The sequence below is a fragment of the Delphinapterus leucas genome, chromosome 3 (assembly GCF_059928025.1).
Source record: "Delphinapterus leucas isolate spDelLeu-1000000601 "Yukka" chromosome 3, BTC_Dleu_Yukka2, whole genome shotgun sequence".
Lineage (NCBI taxonomy): Eukaryota > Metazoa > Chordata > Mammalia > Artiodactyla > Monodontidae > Delphinapterus > Delphinapterus leucas.
Window position 1 is genome coordinate 127,907,450 of NC_143131.1, and position 19,741 is coordinate 127,927,190.

Here is a 19,741-nt window from a genome sequence, read left to right on the forward strand (position 1 = left end):
TTTGACACATGTTTGAGAGGGATCCTGTGGGCTGCTGCGTGGAGAGAAGCCTAGAGGCTGGAAGCAGGATGCCCGCCAGCCAGTGGGTGCCACAGGTGAGGGAGGACGGCTCAGCGTGGAGAGTGGGAGGCGGCCCGGGGTCAGATTCTGAATTGGTATCACTGGATGTGCCGATGGATTAGGTGTGGGCTGTGAGAGGAAGAAGGTGTCAATGCCAAGGTTTCTGGCCTGAGGGACTGGAAGGCTGCAGGACAGCAGGTTTGGGGAGAGAAATGGAGATTTCAGGTCAGATGTTTTAGGTTGGAGCATACCTGGTGGGAGGGGAGACACATGGGTAGAGGTTGGTCCTGGGCCTGCACGTTCCTGTCGTTGAAGGGGTGTGAGGGGTGCCCTGTAGGACCTCCTGAACTCTGAGAATCTGTCTGTAAGAATAAGTATTTCCTGGGCCTTTCATGTTCTTTTTCTTTCTTTGTAAACCTCCTCCTGCTTTTCCCTTCCTCCTGGACAGAGGAAAAAGGCCGATTCTGAGGACTCACTGTCTTGGTGGTGGCCCTGGCCTTTCTGCCTGCCGTGCTTCTTGGGTGGGGGGCTAGGGGGAGCCCTGGAAGGGGAGGCCAGAGGCCTCAGGCCTTGCCCTGGCTCGGCTGCCAACAGAGAGAGGTTTCTCTCTGTGCCTTGGTTTCCTCTCCTGCACACTGACGTGTTAAGCTGGCCCCCCGGGTTCTGAGGGTGGCAGGGAGCACTTGAGGAGGCTGGATGCACAGAGGTGAAGAACCTGGCTTGAAGTCCAGTGTGGGTGCGAATCCTTGCTTGGTCGCCTGGCTGTGAGACTCTGGGCCAGTGACATAACCTCTCCCAGCCTCAGTTTTCTCATCTGTGAAAATGGGCCAACCATAGTACCTGCATCACAGAGTCGCTGTGAGGGTTAAATGAGAAAATGCACACGAAGCACTTAGCCAAGGCCCTGGTATATACCACACCCAGTTATCAGGGGCTGTTAGTGACTGTGCAGTCGGTCAGGTTAAGGGGTTTTGCCTGGTAGGTGGTGGGGGCCATGGAAGGCTATCGAGTAGAAACCTGGTACTCATGTGGTCTGAGGAGGATGCTGTGAGTTTGGAGACTTGGGCTGAGCCCCTTCCACCTGCCGGAGTGAGAACTGAGGGCCAGCCCTGATGGACTCTCCTGCCCTTCCTTTAATTGTGGGTCTTCACTGACTTGGCATGGGCAACCTCTGTCTTTTTTTTTTTTTTTTTTTTCTGCGGTACACGGGCCTCTCACTGTGGTGGCCTCTCCTGTTGCGGAGCACAGGCTCCGGACGCGCAGGCTCAGCGACCATGGCTCACGGGCCCAGCCGCTCCGCGGCATGTGGGATCTTCCCGGACCCGGGCACGAACCCGTGTCCGCTGCATCGGCAGGCAGACTCTCAACCACTGTGCCACCAGGGAAGCCCTGGCAACCTCTGTCTTGAACAGGTCCCTTGGGGATGGGGGTGGTCATTTTCCCGAAGATCTCCTACAGAACCCTTTGTCTCTACGTCCCAATGGCTGACCTTAGGGAATGTGAGTGTGGGGCTCTGAGGGTGGGTGATGTTGAATGTACTCGAGTTGTCTGGACAGGATCAGCGGGGGCAGGGCAGGCCTGGAGTGACATTCCACTGGGCACTTGGATGTGACCTCGGTTGCCGGTCTGGGTCCCGGCTGGGTGGTGCTTGCTCCACTGGGACCATGGAGAGGTTGACAATGGGCGGAATGTGGCCCCCTTAGGACCCACACTTCAGTGGTGCCCAGGCATGCTGGCCGAGCCCTGTGCTTTTGCAATCCTGTTACCCAGCAGTTGAATCGTGTCAGGACGGCCAAGGACATTTCAGATTCCCCCAGGGCTGACAGCCAGGCTGTCACCAGGCATTGCTTGTTTTCCCAGGGTCCAAGGGCTTTTTGGGTTGGAGAGGGCTCTGGAGATATTCCAGGAACTTTTCTTAACAGCTGGGTAAATTGAGATCCAGAGAGAGCAAGGCACTTGACCAAGGTCTTACAAGGCCGCCTCCCTCCTATCTGTCACCTCCCTCTGTTCCCGTGTCCCTTGCTCAGACTCCTGGCCTCCTGCCCGGATGTTTGAAACAACCTCCATCTTCTGGGCTCTCTAAGAGCTTTGTTTGTCTTCCTATTATCCTAATCTTGCCATAACCTGCCAGGCACACATGCTGTTCGAGTGTGTCTGCCCTCCTTTCCCCTCTGGTCCCAGACAAAGCACGGAGGCTCTGAGCGCAGGCCCCAGAGCCAGACTGACCTCAGTTTGAATCCCAGCTCTGCCCCTTCCTAACATGGCAAACTGGGGCAAGATACTCCACATTTCTGAGCCTCAGTGCCTCTGTCTACGAAATGAAAACAGTAGCAGTACGTAGTTTATGAGGTTGTCTTCATGACTAAATGAGATAATACTTGAAGTGCTGGGTATAATACCTGCCCAGAATGAGCTCTCAAAAATGGTCATTGTTGGGAGTTCCCTGGTGGTCCAGTGGTTAGGATTTGACACTTTCACTGCCGTGGCCTGGGTTCAATCCTGGTCGGGGAACTGAGATCACGCAGCCAAAAAAAAAAAAAAAAGTCATTGTTGCAAAGACCCATCAGTGCTGGTTGAACTGAAAAGTCAAGGAGGGCATGGAAGAGTAGACAAAGCTCTGGACCTGGAGGAAGAAGATGTGGGCTCCAAGTTCATTGCCAAACTCTGCCTCACCGTGTACTTTTGGGAAGTCACTCTTCCTCCAGGAACCCCACTTTCCTCATTTGAGAAAGAGGGAAGAAATCCCTGCCATGATCTTAGAAGCTTGTCATGTGATGCCCGAGCAGCATCTGTGAAAAAGCTTTGCATCTGTGCAGTGATTTAAAAATGGCACAGTGGTGACTGTGGTGTGCTGATGGTGACGAGGACGTTGTAGCCACAGCAGTGGACAACTGGCTGGGGTGGAGGCTGGTCAGTCTGCAAATGCTCAGCACCCACACAGGCTTCCCATTCCTGCCTGCCTGCTCCCGCCTCCAGCAGCCCGCCTTTAGCATTAGCCTCAGCATTGCACACTCGAAGATGTAGGAGGTGCAAAGACCCGATGGCATCTTCTGAGCCATAGTGAGTTTTGGGTTATCTGTGGCAGATCCCATGGAATGTAGGATTACAGCCAGGCACTGATTCAAATCTCAGCTCAGCGCTTCCCAACTGGAAGCTCGAGCCAGCTGCTTAACTTCCATGCGCCTGTTTCCACATTTGTAAAATGAGGCCTTGATGAAGCAGAGGCCAAGCGTTTAGCAGAGGGCATAGCACACGGTTATAGGGAGAGGTTGTATCGTGGTGGAGCATGGTGCCTGATGGGCTTACGGGTGGCGGGAGTGGGGGCCGTTGTGCCCATTTCTGGGGATGAGCAGTGGAGGTCAGTTACACTCCAGAATTGCCCAGCTTCGAGTTAGAAGGGCCCCTGGAATCATCTGGCACCATTCCACTTTACTGGTGAACAAAGCAAGGCCTGACAGGAGCAGGTGCTTGGTGGGGTCACTGGCAGGTTTGTGCAAGGCTGGGCCTAGGGCGAGGCGAGGGAGGCCCTTAGAGGTAGACTGTGAGGGTCACTCAGGGGCCGCAGTGCGACTCTCACCAGTATCATGCAGGTGCATGCCAGCGCCTGGGAGTGGGCGCCTCCTTCATGTTTGTGCCTGCTGCCTGGATGCCTCACCCTAGCCCAGTCTAGGACTAGAGCGCCAGTCTCCTGACCCCAGGAACTGGTCCCCGAACCTTGGGGGTCTGGGGACACCTGTCAGCTACCTTGTAGAGGCTCACCAAGGTCCCCTGGCCCCTTTAAAAAGGACCTTCGATAAATAGGTTACCTGCCCGGTGCTTTTTACTCTGTCTCTAGCGGTCTGTGGTGCAGAGAAAGCGAGGTCCTCCCGCCCCCTCTCCCCACCTGCTGCCCCTTCCCCTGCCAGCTGCGCCTCCATGTAAGCATTTGAGCCCCTCACCCTGGAGGGGAGGCATGTTAGCGGCGGGCTTCTGTCACGGGACAAGCCCCAGCGAGTCTGGAGGGACGAGGCTGCTTTCATGCGGGCCCTGATGAAGCTTCCCTGGTCTCAGCAGGCCTAGGTTGTGCCCACCAGGCCTCGAGGAGATTAGGGGGCTTCTGTGGCTCCAAGTGCCTCAAGGCTTTCCCTTCGTCTTTGTTGCCCCCAGTGCACCTGGCTTCCCTCCACTCTGGCCACAGGGCCTGGAGCCTTTTCAGTTTCCCCAAGGCTTCTGGGAAGCCTGGTCTTGGGGTGTCCATCTGGGCCAATCTCCCCATCACCACCTCCGGGCCTGCAGGCTGGGCCTCAGGTGACCTGTGAAGAGGTGGCCACAGCTGCTAATCCCTGCAGGGGTTCCTGGGATCACCCCGGGCTGGCAGGAGCCTAGGCCACCCTTGTGGTTTGATGTGAGGGGCCTTGGACAGTCGGCAGTCTCCATCCCCAGGTCCTACATGTACAGACATGGCATTATTTTCCCCACTGCTGCTCTTGGGACCTGAAATTCTGCTACTTAGCAAGTTTCCTGGTGCTCTCCTTGGTGTCCTCTAAAAAGGCAAATACCAGGGCTTCCCTGGTGACGCAGTGGTTAAGAATCCACCTGCCAATGCAAGGGACATGGTTTCGAGCCCTGGTCCAGGAAGATCCCACATGCGGCAGAGCAACTAAGCCTGTGTTCCACAACTACTGAGCCTGTGCTCTAGAGCCCGTGAGCCACAACTGCTGAGCCCGTGAGCCACAGCTACTGAAGTCCACGCGCCTAGAGCCCGTGCTCCGCAACAAGAGAAGCCACCGCAATGAGAAGCCCACACACCACAACTGTGTGATCATGGCCGAGTTGCTTCTCCTCTCTGGGCTTTGTAAGGCCCTTTTCAGCCCTAGCACCTCCGCACTCAGGCAGTTACCCTTCTTTCTTTGCGGGGGTTAGGGGATGGGGCAGGGAGGGCAATGGAAGGGTCTGGCCACTGAGCGGGGTTGGGTCAGGGACCAAAAGCCAACATCACAGGCACTTTGACCACCTGCTGGCCTGATAGGAGATATAAGTCCTTCTTCCTCTTCTCAGGACAGGCGGGGAAACTGAGGTCTGGGGTGGGGGAAGGGCCCTGCTTGGATCGCATAGGCAGTCAGGCAGGGCTGCAGCCAGAGCCCGGTTACCCTTGCTGACAGTGAGGGCTCAGCTGCTCCTGGCTGCCACCTTTCTTGAGAGGAAGCCTAGGGCCCACTGGCATCAGGGTCAGGGACATGCTTTCTCCTCTTCCATGGAAGGCACCTCTGGCAGGGCAGGGGTGAGGGAGCGGGATCCCTGCCTGCTGAGGGGTCCCCTGGGCATGGGACAGAGTCAGACAAGACATCCTCTTCCTGAGGTTCAGGAGGTAGGGGTCGGTGGCCTCTGGCAAGGGACATGGTGGTGAGGAGGCCTGGAGGCTTCTGGGAACGTGGTTGGTGGCTCAGGGTGCCCTAGAGCCACCCGCTCCCTCCCAGAGAGGGAATTGGGTGGACAGTCATGCTATTTGTCCTGGCTCTGGGATTAGTTGTGACTGTGTTACGTGAGGAGCGTGGAGCCATTAAGAGGATGCGGTGACGCGAAGTAGAGTGGAGCTGAGCGGCTACTGCCTGGAGCTCGGGTGGGTCCTGTCATTTTCTCCCCGGCCTCCCTGTACCCTCTGACCACAGCCCCGTGTCCCCTCCCTCCTGTCCAGTCCTCCCAGGTCTGTCTGATGTGTGTGTACCCACAGTGTGTACGTGTTCATACCAATGCAGGAGGGGGCCAGGGGTGCAGGGGTTAGGGCGAGCTGGCCCCTAAGCCTGGCACCGGGTCCTGTCTGCATTCAGGACCAGAAGTGGGTTCCTCAAGTGTCCCAGCCCCCAGTACTGCACCAGGGAGATGGGCCAGGGCTGACCTGGCAGATTCCTGATGGAAAAGGAGACCGTGGCTGAGGGGTGGGAAGGAAGGGCTTAGCTTCTCTTTGAGCTTCTCCTGACAGCTCAGCAAGTTCACAAATCCACCTGAAGCCAGCAGGTCTGGGAGTTAAAGATTTACTGCAAGGCCATGGGGGGAGCTGGAATGACGAGGTCCCAGGGGCTCAGATGTTACATTCATGGCTTCAGTCCTATCTTGACGGTGAGGCTATGGCTTGTTTAAGTCAGAGGGGCTGCTACAGAGTTTCCATTTGGCTTTTTCCACTTGGCTTTTGGAGAGGAGGGCGGTCACAATCTCCCTGACTTTGTATGGAGTATGGCATCTGTCTGGGGAGAGTCCACTAACAGCCTTCATGATACTCTCAAAGGGTTCTTTTTTTAATTTAATTTAATTTATTTTTTATTTCTTTGGTTTTTTTGCGTTGGGTCTTCTTTGCTGCGCATGGGCTTTAGTTGTGGCAAGTGGGGGCTACTCTTCGTTGTGGTGTGTGGGCTTCTCACTGCGGTGGCTTCTCTTGTTGCGGAGCACGGACTCTTGGCGCGTGGACTTCAGTAGTTGTGGCTCGTGGGCTCTAGAGCGCAGGCTCAGTAGTTTTGGCGCACAGGCTTACTTGCTCCGCGGCATGTGAGATCTTCCCGGACCAGGGCTTGAACCCACGTCCCCTGCATTGGCAGGCGGATTCTTAACCACTGCGCTGGTTAGGGAAGTCCTCTCAAAGGGTTCTGTAACCCCAGGAGGTCACAAACTTCAGATCTAATCTCTACCCCTTGCTGTCCAGGTAAGGAAACAGGCTCAGAGAAGGGAAGGGTATTGCCCAGAGGGAGCCAATGGAAGCACTGGAATGCTGATGTGGACTCCAGGCCCACGCGGAGTTTGCTTCCACATCCTAGAGATGGAGGGCTCCCCCACTCCCATACACCTGTTTCTCAGAATCTGTCAGGGATCATATGGCAACCTGAAGTGGGCAAGTGGGAGGGCAGGGGCCGGGGCTGACCAGCATTTCCCGGCTCCTCTGCAGGGGTGGCAGACGGGGGAATGAATAATGGTAAACTTGTTTGTACTTCTTTGAGAGAAGATGACGAATAACTGAGGTCGTGATTGGGAAGTGCTTGTACCTGGCATGCAGCAGACCTGTGAGGCTGTCCAGTCACCATTGTCCTTTGAGTTGTGGCCCTTTTAGCTGAGATCTCCTGCGTCTGAGCCTCACCACCTCTCTCTCCCATTCCTCAGCATGAGGCCTCTGCCTGGGGCATAGAGGCAGCCTCCCTTTCTCATGTGGGGTCTCTGCCTATCTGGGGATGACACAGGCCCCCGGGGCGGGGGAAGGTGAAGACCCTCTGGCTGAGGTCCTGCCTCTGGGGATCTGTGGTGCCCCTGTCTGCCCGTGATGGAAGGCTTTCCCATTGCCAGAGGAGCCGATCAGCCTGCGCTGAGGCAGCTGGGGCTGGTTACCTGCAGGAAGCCTGTCTCTGGGTACGTTCTGGGCCGCCGACCTGGTTCAAGAATGGTGTGGAATGCTGGGCAGCTGCCCGGAGGTTACAAGCAGGGGCTCCGAGGTGGGCCGGCTTGGGGTTGTCCTGGTTCTCCCCCTGCCCAGCTGTGTGACCTTGAGTCAGTTGCTTCGTACCCTCTCTGAGCCTAGGTTTCCTGCCTGTGAGAGCACGTATGTCGGTGACACCAGCTCTCAGCGTGAGGATTGGGTGTGATAAATCAGGGAAAGCTGGTGTGGGGCTGGCAAGTTACCAGGAGCTCAGTCAGTGCTGGCTGCTGTCAGCGAGGGAGGTTATGATATTTGCAAAGAAATATCTTTCTGTTTTTTTCAAGTGCCTGTGATCTGAGCCTAAGAAAAATAGCTAGGAATGGATTTGACTCTGCGTAGATGGATTTGGGGGTTGGGTGGAGAGAGTCCTATTTTGGGGAGTTCTGTGGGCTAACGAAGAGCTTGCCTTGTGAGGGTCCTGCCCACCTTGGTCTGCCCTAGAGCGTCAGTGGCACCAGAGGGCAGCTGGTCCTGACCTGTCTTGTTCCCCACTCTGCAAACCCCCTTGCCCCCAGCTGTCTTGTTTGTTTGCTCAGTAAACTCTTTTCTTCAGAGCTGGTTAAAAGATAAACTCTCAACTCAGGGCTTGTTGGAAGAAACACAAATTCTCAACAAGTGGCGGGTATAAGTTCTTGAGGTTTTTGTTGGGCATCCCCCTCCGGGGAACCCAGAACAAACCCCAGGTTGAGAACTGGGGAGTGAACCAGCGCTTTATGCTTTGTTTGCTTGTCAACTGATGCGTGATTTGTGGGTCTGCTTCCAAGAAGGATCGTTAGAGGCTGCTTTTGATGTTAAAACACACGTAAAATGCATGAAAATGAAAACGGAAAGTGGTATTCAAAGGGAGTGGAGCATGGGGTGTATGGGCGCTGGCTTATGTCAGCTGTCCTAGGTGAACACGGGAGGGCGTGTGTTGCTGAAGGATGGTGAGCTGGCGCCTCTGTGCTGAGATTCCCAGTTACCCGCTTGTTAGCTCTGTGGCTGGGCAAGTCATGGGCCCCCTCTGGGCCTCGGTTTCCTCATCTGTAAAATGAAGGGAACGTAGGTCATGGTGCTCTTGTAAGGATTAATAGTAGCATGTAGTGCAGGCATATCATGTCTAATAAATGGGAGTTCATGTTTTAATGCATTTAGCTTGGCGATTCCTCATAGCACATTCAAAAAGGGAAAGGTCATTGGCAAGGGCACTTTGCTCTTAAGTACCTGCTGTGGGTGGGAGACCGCTTCTGCCTTGGAAAGCTTTAGGTGCAGTTGGGCACCAGTGTCCTAGTTCTAATTGCAGCCGACATCTGGCAGCATAAATCCAGCACTGCGTGGTGGGGTATGGAGCAGGAGAGCTCATCTAGGACTTCTGAAATCCACAGCTGGCAGAGTCCAGCTCTCGGCTGAGGCTGGCCTTGGAGGAGGACGTGCAGGGTTTTAGTGGGTAAGAAAACGGGCCAAGGCAGGTGGGGGTGGGGCAGGCCTGGCAACGCCACCCGGGTGGGTGGGGTCCTTTTCTCTCTCTGGGCCTCAGTGTCCCCATGTGTTCACTGCAAGATGGACTGTATACTCTGTAACCCTGAGACCCTTGAGCCAGACTTCTGACAGTCCCTGGTGGCAGTCATGGACCCCGGGGTGCCTGATGGGTGGCATCTTAGCCCCCAGCCAGGCGGTGCTGCGGGGCTGTGGGGGATGGTGTGTGCAGCAGGTTACAGCAGAGGAAGGGATTTGCTTCTGGTCTCCGCCTCCCAAGGGTGTAATTGCGCTGGAGAAACTCCTGCACAGCTGGGAAGCAAATGTGGAGGATTTTCTTTGCTGTTCGTGGTGGGTGGGGCAGGCTAGGGCGGGGTAGCTGGTGGAGCAGCATGGCTGTGGGGTATGGCTGGGTAATGGGTGGTGGCGTGACTGTGCTGGGGGTGTGACAGGATGGGAGGGGCCAAGTCAGCTCTGGGGAGTGGCCCTGGGATTGCATGTGAGGCTACCAGTGCCCGGCTGGCAGCCACTCCTCCTCCCCGAGGCCAGGTGCCCATTCAAATAATTTTGAGCCTGCTTGTGGGGCTCTCCCTGAACTCCTCTCAGCTCCCCGCCCCATACTCGTGCCTGTGACCCAGATGCCCGTGATAACCCCATTTGAACATCTTGGCACCATGTGGGTTTGCCTGTCCATTCGTGTGCCTGTGAGAGCGGAGGGAGTAGGGGGCATGGTCAGGAGCGACCCAGGCAGGGTGAGCGTGGGCTGGGTGAGCATGCGGGGCTCTGGGGACCTGCTCCATTCACCTGGCAGCAGCATCACACCAGATAAAACCTTGGAGCCCAAAGGCCTGCATCTTCAGTGCCCAGTGCCAGGCTTGGTACCTGGCGGTGCTCAGGTACAGAATGAGGGAACAGGGAATGGATCCTCTGCTTCTTCCCAACTTCCAGTGTGCTCCCAAGCCTGACGTCTCTTCCTCTTTCTGGATCCACTGTCAATTTGATATGTGGCCTTGGGTCAGTTCCTTCCTGAGCCTCAGTTTCCAACTCCATTAAATGGATAATCATTTTGTTAGCCTGTATCACTATGTGCCAGGCACTGAGCAGTTTTACACACATCATCTCTCTTAGTCTTGGCAACAGCCCTGCAAGATAGATTAGTATAAACCCTATTTTATACTTGGGGAAATGGAGACTCAGAGAGGTCGAGAGATTTGTGCAAAGGTCACAGGCTGGTAAATAATGGAGGCAAGGTTCAAGACCATGCAAGCTGGCTCCAGCCTGAGCCTTTCACAGAGATGCTAGCAGCCATTGCATCACTGCCCCTCAGACGGTTGGGGTGAAACAGCATGATGCATTCGGCCCTTCACAAGAGGCCTGCTGCACATGGTAGGCAGCAAGTACATGGGAGTTGGGTTGTTAAGTGCATTTTACCATAAAAGGCACAGGGAGCTCTTGGTCTCATTCCTGGAGCCCACCTGTCTATCCATGGCAGAGCTGGACCTCCTCCCCAGTCCTGCTCTCTAGACAGCTTGGTCTCCAAGAAGTCCCTTGTACCTCTGCCTCCTTTTCCTTTGGGTCCTAGAGAGGATTGTGGGGGCACCAGAGCATTTTGGAGTGATGGGTGGGGTTGTGAATGACTTTCAACTCCAGAGCAGTGGCCACAGTTACCGTGGTATTTCCCGAAAGTGCAGTGTTGCCATGGCATCTCCATGACAACCAGAGCATCTCATTCATTATCCCCAGCACCTTGGCAGGGAAAGCTAGGCCTAGGGCTGGGAGAGCACAGTGGAAGCCTGGCTGAGGGCTGGAGGCCTTGGTAGCTGAGGCCCCCTCATGCTTTCCCCTGTCCCTGCCAAGATTCCCCTATGGGCTCTGGGTCCATCACCATTTCATGGGGTCTGGGTTCAAATTTCAGCTCTGTCACTGACTAGCTGTATGGTTTTGGGCAAGTGACTTAGCATCTCTGAGCCTTATTTTCTGCGACTGTAAGTGTGAATAATGACAGTACTAGTTGTAAGGATTAATTGAGAGAAAGTGTGTAAAAGTGCTCAGCACAGTGCCTGGCTCAGGGTAAACGCAGTTAAAAATAACAATGATGATAATTATAATGGTATTATTGCTATTATTTTTATTATAGAAACACCTGGGCTTCATGGAGGACTGAAAGTCACTTCACCTTGGGCCTCGGTCTCCTTATCTGTAAACTGGGAATAATAACAGCTGCTCATCATTTATATCCTGAGTATTCAGTAAGGACCATTGCTGGGAAAAGTGATGGGAGCTTCCACAATGAATCAGACTTGTCCCTGCCCTTTGGGGCACCCAGGCATGTGGGGAAGCCCTCTGTGTGCCAGGTACCAGGCAGGGCCTGCCCATGCACAGGTCAGTATATCCTGGTTCTGCCCCGTGATCTGCAGGTTCCAGGGCACAGAGCCGTGTGTAGAAATGCCCCAAGTCTGCTCTGCATGGACCACACACTCAGATGTGCTCAGGGGCTGGGCAGGAAGCCAAATGAGAGAGGGAGGTTGCTTATGGGACTGTGTTAACCCATCTGAGGCCGGCGCTTTATAGCGTCAGCTGATGGTGGCCAGTGGGCGTGTGTCACCAAAATGTGCTCTTTTTATATTTCTTTTTTAAATTTTATGTATTTTATTTTATTTTATTTTTTTGGCCATGCTGTGCTGCATGCGGGAGCTTTGTTCCCTGACCGGGGATCGAACCCGTGCCTCTGCAGTGGAAGCTCGGAGTCTTAACCACTGGACTGCCAGGGAAGTCCCTAAAATGTACTCTTTTTAAAGAAGTCGGAAGTTCTGACTTTTCTATGAAATCTCCTGATTTTAAGATGTTGATAGCTAATCTCAAAGAAAAATGCTGTCAAGGAACAAGAATGCTGCATCCTGTTTTAGCTTGAGGCTCCTGGTTTTCAGCTTCCATGCTATAGCTTAGGGATGGGGTGGGAGCCTAAGGAATGGGACATGGGGGTGGGAAATGGGGTGATGGGTGGAGATGACTTCAGAGAGGTGATGACATTGGAACTAGGGTCTTGAAGGATGAGTAAGTGTCCCAAGGGGTAGGGGGAGGCATTCCAAGCAATGGGAACTTCATTAGCAAAGGCTTAGATGCATGACCAAGATTGGTGACTGGTTGGGCGAGGCTGGAGTTTAGGAAAACGGCTGGTGATGTCGGCAAGGCCCAGGCAGGCCCAGGGCGGGAGGGAGGTGTTGAGGCCTCAGCCCCCCAGCTGTCCTTGAGGCCTGGGTGGCTGCAGAGGGGTTAGAAACCCACAGTTTGCCATTCCTTGAGCTACAGGGGTACAGGAATTCAGGCGGGCACGGAGGGCCTTGAATGGCTGGTGCCAGGCCTTTGAGGGGTTGCAGTGGGGCCAGTGCTGGAGGCCCCCGTTGCCAGCTCACTGGTGGTCGGCACTTTGCCAGGGTATTCGGCCTTCTCTGGGGATGGGGGCCAGTTGGCCCACTCTCTTTCTCCCTTTACCCTCTCTCGGGCCTGGGCTTTGCATGGCCTTCTCCCTAGCCTGCTGGCCTCTACCTGGCCTCTGCTCATCCATCCAGCTCCCGGGCAAGACACGGCTTCTCAAAATGGGGATTTGGGATTCCAAGGGCTGTTAGAGACTTGAGAGAGAGAGAGCACGGAACTTGATGGTGCTTTGTGCGCTCAGGTGTTACCCACATCGTGAGTATGTTAAATAGGCAACAGGAGTGCATGAAAACAGTGGCTGACCCTTGCTCAGCACTGTGTGCCAGGCATGGCACCTCCTATGTATCCACTCATTTAATTTTCACAACTTTGGGAAGTATGTCAAGTTTTCCCATTTTACAGATTAGGAGGCTGGGGGCACTGAGAAGTTAAACAACTTGCCCAAGATTACAAAATTACTGGGTGGTAGGGCTTGGGTTTGAACGAAGCTGCCTGGCTCTAGTCTGCCCACGTAATCCTTAGGCTCTACTAACTAGGGCTTTAGGTCCATGGATGGGGTAGGGGACACGGGGTTTGGACTCTGAAATTGTTAAAACATTTTCTAGCATATGTGCATATTTTTTATGGAGAAATGTTGTCAGATTCACGCAGGGGTCTGTGACCCCGAGATGCCTGAGACTGCTGGTTGTGTCGTCATTAGCACACATGTGGAAATGCTGTTAATGCAATAGACCGAAGGCCAGAGACCCGCAGTGCCCAGGCCTGCAGGGGATGTGGGGCTAGGTGGCCCGAGTAGGCAGGTGCCCCCAGGCAGCAGGCAGGGCACCTTCGAGGCACCCACTGCGCTCCTGCCCTGGCCCCGGGCCAAGGGGTGGGGCTCGCTGTGGCTGCAGGGCAGAGGGCTGCCCTTATCAATGGGAAGTGGGACATGGGTGCCCTTTGGGAATAATTGCAGGGCCAGTCACCTCAGCTCTTGTGGCTCTACCCAGGAAGCCTGCCCCTTCTGGCCCTGCTCTCAGGTGGAATTGCAGGGACTCCCTGGAAAGCTCTGCCTACTGCCTTAGCTCCAAGCTGTGTATGTGTCCCTCACTGTTCCTACCCCTGGTCAACCCTTACTTGGTCTTCTGGCCAGTTCAGCTACCACTTCCTCCAAGAAGCCTTCCGTTGTCCTCCCCCTTCCTCCTGCAGGGGGATTAAGTGCCCCTCAGTTCTCTCAAATACCCTCCCTTCCCCTGTCACACTCCCTGCATTGTAGGTGCTTGTTTTCTTGGCTGCCCCAGCTTCCCTGTGATGCTGGCACATAGTAGAGACTGAATTGTAGAACATCAGAGGTGGAAGAGCCCCCAGACAGCATCTGGCCCAGGCCCCTCTCTAACAGGCGAGAAGCCCAGAAAGGGGCAGGGTGTGCCTGGGGTCACACAGCACGTTACGGCAGAACTGGGAGCAGACCCGATGTCCAAGACATGTCCTCATTTCACACCCCTGCCTCTTGCTTCTGAGCACATCTTTTAAAAACATTTGTTTTCTTATATTCACAAAAATAATAAATGATTATTGTAGAAAATTTAGGAAACAAAGGCAAATAAAAACCAGAGACAATTGTTACCATTTTTGTTTTGTTTTTTGGATTCGTACCAGTTTCTGGCTTATGCATAAAATTTTTCACAAAAATATGACCATGCATACGGTCTTATAAATGTTTTCCACTTTAACAATATATATGGTAATTATATTTCTTTTTTTTTTTTTTTTAATTTTTGGCTGCATTGGGTCTTCGTTGCTCCGTGCAGGCTTTCTCTGGTTGCGGTGAGCGGGGGCTACTCTTCTTAGCGGTGCGCGGGCTTCTCATTGCAGTGACTTCTCTTGTTGCGGAGCGTGGGCTCTAGGCGCGCAGGCTTCAGTAGTTGTGGCGCATGGGCTCGGTAGCTGTGGCTCACGGGCTTAGTTGCTCTGCGCGGCATGTGGGATCTTCCTGGACCAGGGCTCGAACCCATGTCCCCTGCATTGGCAGGCAGCTTCTTAACCACTGCGCCACCAGGGAAGTCCTGGTACTTATATTTCTATGTCAGTAAATGTCCTCCTTCAACATATTGTAAATGGCTGCCTGGGATTCCATCACATGCTTGCATTATAATTGCTAAAGACAATCCCCTATGGTTGGGCATTTGCTATTATAAACATCCGTTGCTGTTATAAACAGCACTGGGATTCGTATTCTTGTGGGGAAATCTTGACACACTTCTGCAATTACTCCCTGTAGGATAAGTTCCTAGAAGTACAATCGTAGGGTCTCTAGTATACTGTATCCACGCTAAGCATACCATATAGTCTTGGGCTGGGAGGGATATTGAAGATCTTCCCCCCAACCCCGATTCTGGGTCTGAGGCTCACATTCCCTCCCTGGCAGCAGCCCAGTCCCTCATACCTTCTGTCCTTGTCCCCGTCTCCCATCTCCAGGGGAGCTCTTCTGCCAGCTTTCAGCGGCTGCCCCCACTCATGTTAAAGGGAGACTGGAGGACCGTGGTATGGGGGGGCGCTGTTTGGGTGAGGATGTTGGGCAACTTGGGATCCTCAGGTTGGGGGGTTCAGTCGCCTGCTGTCCTTGTGCCACTGTGGGCACGTACCCTGAGGATGAGAGATGCCTGTTGCATTAAGGGGCAGGTAGCGACAGCTGCGATTTCTTGAGTGTTGCTTATGCTGGGCTCCTCTGACAGGTTTACTCACTTATCCCTTGGCCCCACCCCGCTGCTGCAGGGGTAGTGCTTTCCAGATGAGACCACTGGTGTTTGAGCGGGGCTCCTAGCACAGCCAAGCTGCTGATGCCTCACAGCCCTGAGCTTGAATCCTAGCCTGAGCCTTAGTCTTTTCGTCTGTCAGATGGGGCTGCTGGGTGCATTCAGAGAAATGGGTGGGGAAGCACGTGGGGAAGTGAGGGGAAGATGGTGAGAACGTGGTGTTGGGTCGTGATTTAGAATTCCACCTCTAGCTCCTAGGCCTTGCAAATGTTTATTGTCTCACTTTGTCCTTCCTGCTTCTGGAGTTTTCTTGGTTTAGTCTTGGACTGATCATTATGATAAATAGCAACTATTATTGTAGACATCATATGCTAGGTACTGCCCAGTGTGATTTATACATATTACTGGATGTAATCTCCCAGCCTCTTGTGAGGCAGGTACTGTTGTCAACAAATGGGGAGGCTGAGGCTCAGAGAGATTGACAGGCTTGCCCCAAATCATGAACTCAGGTTGGGTAGCTGTCATTGAATCTGGGCCCACCGCGAGGTCAGGACCTGTGGGTCCACAGTCAGCGGACCCCCGGAGCCCACACTCTGACTTTCCGCCTTCTGACTCTCCTCCTCTCTCCACAGCCTTAGCCCCGGGGGCCCCACCGAGCGAGCGGCATGCGGCACCCCCAGGCATGCCCAGCATCCTTCAGCCCACTGCCCAGCCCCCCCAGGAGGCCCTAACGCCCTGGGGCACTTCTGCTGTGCACAGGACCACGTGGGGGTTTGCCATGGTGACATAAAGGGGCGCGGAGGAAGGAAGGAGCGCAACCAGCCGCGGACTGCACCCCTGGCTGGGAGGAAGGGCCGGGGCCCAGATCCTCCACTGCCACTGCCCACTTCGGGCCTTGCTCGTTGAGTCTCTGTGAACTTGTTGGTCGGTGGACAACTTGGGAGTCTTCTCCTGCGTGGGGCCTTGGGGCAGCCGGGGCGGCCGGGCCCCCGGTGGCCGAGGTCTCGGGGGCCAGGATGCCCGCCCTGGCGCGCCTCCGCAGGCTGTGTCGGCACATGTCCCCACAGGCTGTACTTTTCCTGCTGTTCGCCTTCTGCCTGTTCAGCGTTTTTGTCTCGGCCTACTACCTATATGGCTGGAAGCGGGGCCTGGAGCCCTCGGTGGACGCCCCCGAGCCTGACTGCGGGGACCCGCCGCCCGTGGCCCCCAGCCGCCTGCTGCCACTCAAGCCCATACAGGTGGCTGCCCCTTCCCGCACGGACCCGTTGGTGCTGGTGTTCGTGGAGAGCCTCTACTCCCAGCTGGGCCAGGAGGTGGTGGCCATCCTGGAGTCTAGCCGCTTCAAGTACCGCACAGAGATTGCACCGGGCAAGGGTGACATGCCCACACTCACCGACAAGGGCCGCGGCCGCTTCGCCCTCATCATCTATGAGAACATCCTCAAGTACGTCAACCTGGATGCCTGGAACAGGGAGCTGCTGGACAAGTATTGCGTGGCCTACGGCGTGGGCATCATCGGCTTCTTCAAGGTACGTGGGGAGCGGGTCCCCGAGCTGTGGAGAGCTCCAGCTGCGTTTGATTCTTATCCCCACACTTGCTAACTGGGTGTCTGACTCTCCTCACCTGTAAAATGGGTGTAATGGTAACACCTCCTCCTAGGTTGTCATGAAAGGTAAGTGGGTGAGTGTAGGTAAGGCACTTGGAGTGCCTGGCGTCTAGTAGGTACTTTTTAAGTATTAGCTTTCATTGGAAGCACACGACAGGGGCATTGCCTTCCACGCATGGGGCCCGGCACACAGCAGGCTCGTGCCTAAGGGAGGCCCCAGGGATGGGTGCAAGGGAGGAGAGCATACGCTCTGCTGGGTCCCTCAAAACCTTTCATGGCAGTCCTCCCAATGGATGAGGTGTGTCCCTGTTTTGCAGATGGGCAAACCAAGGCTCAGGAGGATTAAGTTAGGTCACAGGAGGCCATGTAGCCAGTAAGTGGGAGAGCCAGGGTCTGAACCCAGACTTAGACAGTTGGGGGCTCTGGGTCCTGCGCCCTTTCCTCTTGGCTGTGGAGGGGTGTGGAGTTTATGTACCTCTTGAACCAGAGCCATTTTGCGTTGGAAGAAAGAGGAGAAAGAAATCCCAGTGGACCGGTGAGCTGCTCTGGGCTCCGCGGGGTACCCAGAGCAACTGCTAGGACCATAGCCCTTGCTGAAAGTGTCGTGGAGGAGCTGTCCTTGGGGAGGAGGTTGTGAACAGCTGGATGGGGGATCCAGAGGCTCTGGTCAGAGAACTCTGACGCGCAAGCTGGGTGGTTGGGACTGTAGTTGGGTGCTCGGGGGTGTTTGTTCCATCATTCAGCAAATACTGAGTGCTTACCATGTTCCAGGTCCTTCGCTAGGCACTGGGGACACAGTGGTTATCGAAGTGTGCAAAGTCCCGGCTGTGGTGCTGTGGACATTTCAGTGCAGTGGGTGACTAGACAGTGAACAAATAAACATACCATGTGACAGGTGGTGATAAGTACAAAAAAAAAAAAGAAAGCGGGGAAGGGCACTGGGTGATGGATATGGGCAGTTGGTGCTGGTTTTGATAGAATGCATTACCAGTGCTGTCATCTTTGATAAAGTGAGCAGAAGGGAGTGAGAGGAGCCCGTGGCTCTCTGTGCAAAGGGCCTTCCAGGCAGAGGGGACAGTAAACACATGGGTCCCAAGGCCGGCTCTTGCTTGGCGTGAGTGGGGAGAGGAGCAGGAGATGGGTCAGAAGTGGGCCGTGTCCACCAATGGCTGCTCGTTCGTCCCCAGGCGTTGGCGGCACAGCCTCGCCCTGGACCCGTGCTCTGTGCTGGGAGGAGCCTGGTCTAGCTGAGGGTTTCTCACGGCTGTGTTCTTTCATGCACTAATGGATCGGGTTGCTCTGCCACTAAAACAGGTTTTGTGGGCCAAGAAATTGAAGGCCCTTAGAAGTCCTGCAGTAGAGCAACCTGGTGAGATTTGTTCCCCAGCTGGCTTAATGACAAAACCCTTTATTTCATGGCTCACTGTCTGGGAAACGCTGGCCCGGTTTATGGCTGGGTAGTGGCATAGCGTCAGACAGCTTCATTGTCTGTTTCCCTTTGCTCCTGGACTCTGTTCCCTTTCCTGCCATGAACTTCATTAGGCTTGATTCAGAGCCCCAGGCCTGAAACACATCACAATGGCTGACACTTGCCGAGTGCTCACCCAGTGCCACGCACGTCCTACGTGCTTTATGTGAATTAACACATTTGACCCTCATAAACCATCCTCCAAGCCAGGTGGATGTCATCTGATTTAAGAGAGAAGGAAACTGAGGCAAAGAGGGGTGAAGCAATGTGCCCACACTCTCACCTCTAATAAGCACAGACCTAGGGTTTGAACCCAGGTGGTCTGGCTCCAGAGGCTTTATTCCTTACACTGTGGGATGAGTCCAGGAACTTCAAATACCATTTATTCTATTTAGTAGAATTTGCATCAGAGGCCACAACTGGTGCACAGAGCTCCCACAGTCTGTGGGGACCAAGTAGTGGGCTGTGGTCATTGGGCACAGTCGGTACACCATAGCTTGGATCCTATCAGGCCCCAGTTCCTTGCTCTACAGAAGGTGAACACGAGGCCCAAGGAGGGGCAGGGAGGTGCTCAGAGTCTCCCTGTGGGGTCAGTGGCAATTCCAGGTCTCCATGCTCTTCCTACCCTGCTGTGTAAGACGAGACCCCTCCTTGGTTTTGATCAGGGGCCTGTGACTTTCTGCTCTAACGGGAGCCATCTGGTGGTCAAGCTGCATCCTTCTGCTCTTCTGCAAGGCCTGCTTCAATGCTGTGCATCGGGCTTGGGACTCCAGGGATCTGGAGACGCTCACTTTCCAATGCCCACTGGCACTGGATTCCCAGGTCAGTGGGAGAGCAGGGGCTGAAAAGTCCAGACTCTGGTTCAACTCATTCTGTCACTTCTAGGCAGAGTGACCTTGGGCAGGATAGTCAACCCATCTGTGAAGTGGGGGCCAATCACAGCACCACCTCACTGTGCCATGTTGAAGATGGGACAGTGGATGGGAAGCATTAGCCCAGTGCCTGGTACCCAGAGCCACCCAATAAATGGCAGCTGGCATGCCTTGTCATCTCACCTCAGCACACATAGCTGGTGGTAGCTCTTTATCTGTCTTGTGGCTTGGCCAGCATGTGCCCCTGAGGACCCTGAGGGTGGGAGCGGGTCTTCATCAGTAGCCCCATTTCCTGTCTCAGCCTTGCAGCTCCAGGTGCCCCGGGGTTGAGCACATCCTGGTAGAGGCCTGACAAGGGCCACTGATGCTTGATTGCACACTTGCTACATGCTAGACCCTGAGCTCATTGCTTTGCAGACCTTATCGTATGTAACTCTCACAGCTACGCTGTGAAGTGGGCACTTTATTTTCAGGTGAGGACTCAAGGCTCAGAAAGTTACGTGGCTCTCTAGACCAACACAGCTAATAAGTCAGAGCCAGGATTCGACCACCACGCTCAGCCCTTCTAAGCCAACCACGGGTGAGCGCGTTGGAGCAAACTGACCGACGGATGTGGGACGTGAGGCCCTGAGAGGTAGCACCTTGGGGACCCCAAGGTTCTCAAGGTCATGCAGT

General features: G+C 54.7%; 1 protein-coding gene across 9 annotated transcripts in view; it reads left to right on the forward strand.

Moving 5' to 3' along the window:
• The window catches only part of NDST1 (N-deacetylase and N-sulfotransferase 1), a 69,253-nt gene that overhangs the window by 13,965 nt on the left and 35,547 nt on the right, over positions 1-19,741 (forward strand). For 8 of the 9 annotated variants that reach the window (XM_089909557.1, XM_089909556.1, XM_089909559.1 and 5 more), the window contains one exon: positions 15,753-16,649. In XM_089909557.1, coding sequence (XP_089765683.1) covers positions 16,137-16,649 — 513 coding nt within the window. In that variant the 5' untranslated portion in view covers positions 15,753-16,136. Of the gene's footprint in view, positions 1-10,354; positions 11,333-15,752; positions 16,650-19,741 lie in introns of those variants that run through there. The other variant, XM_089909561.1, reaches the window with a different exon arrangement.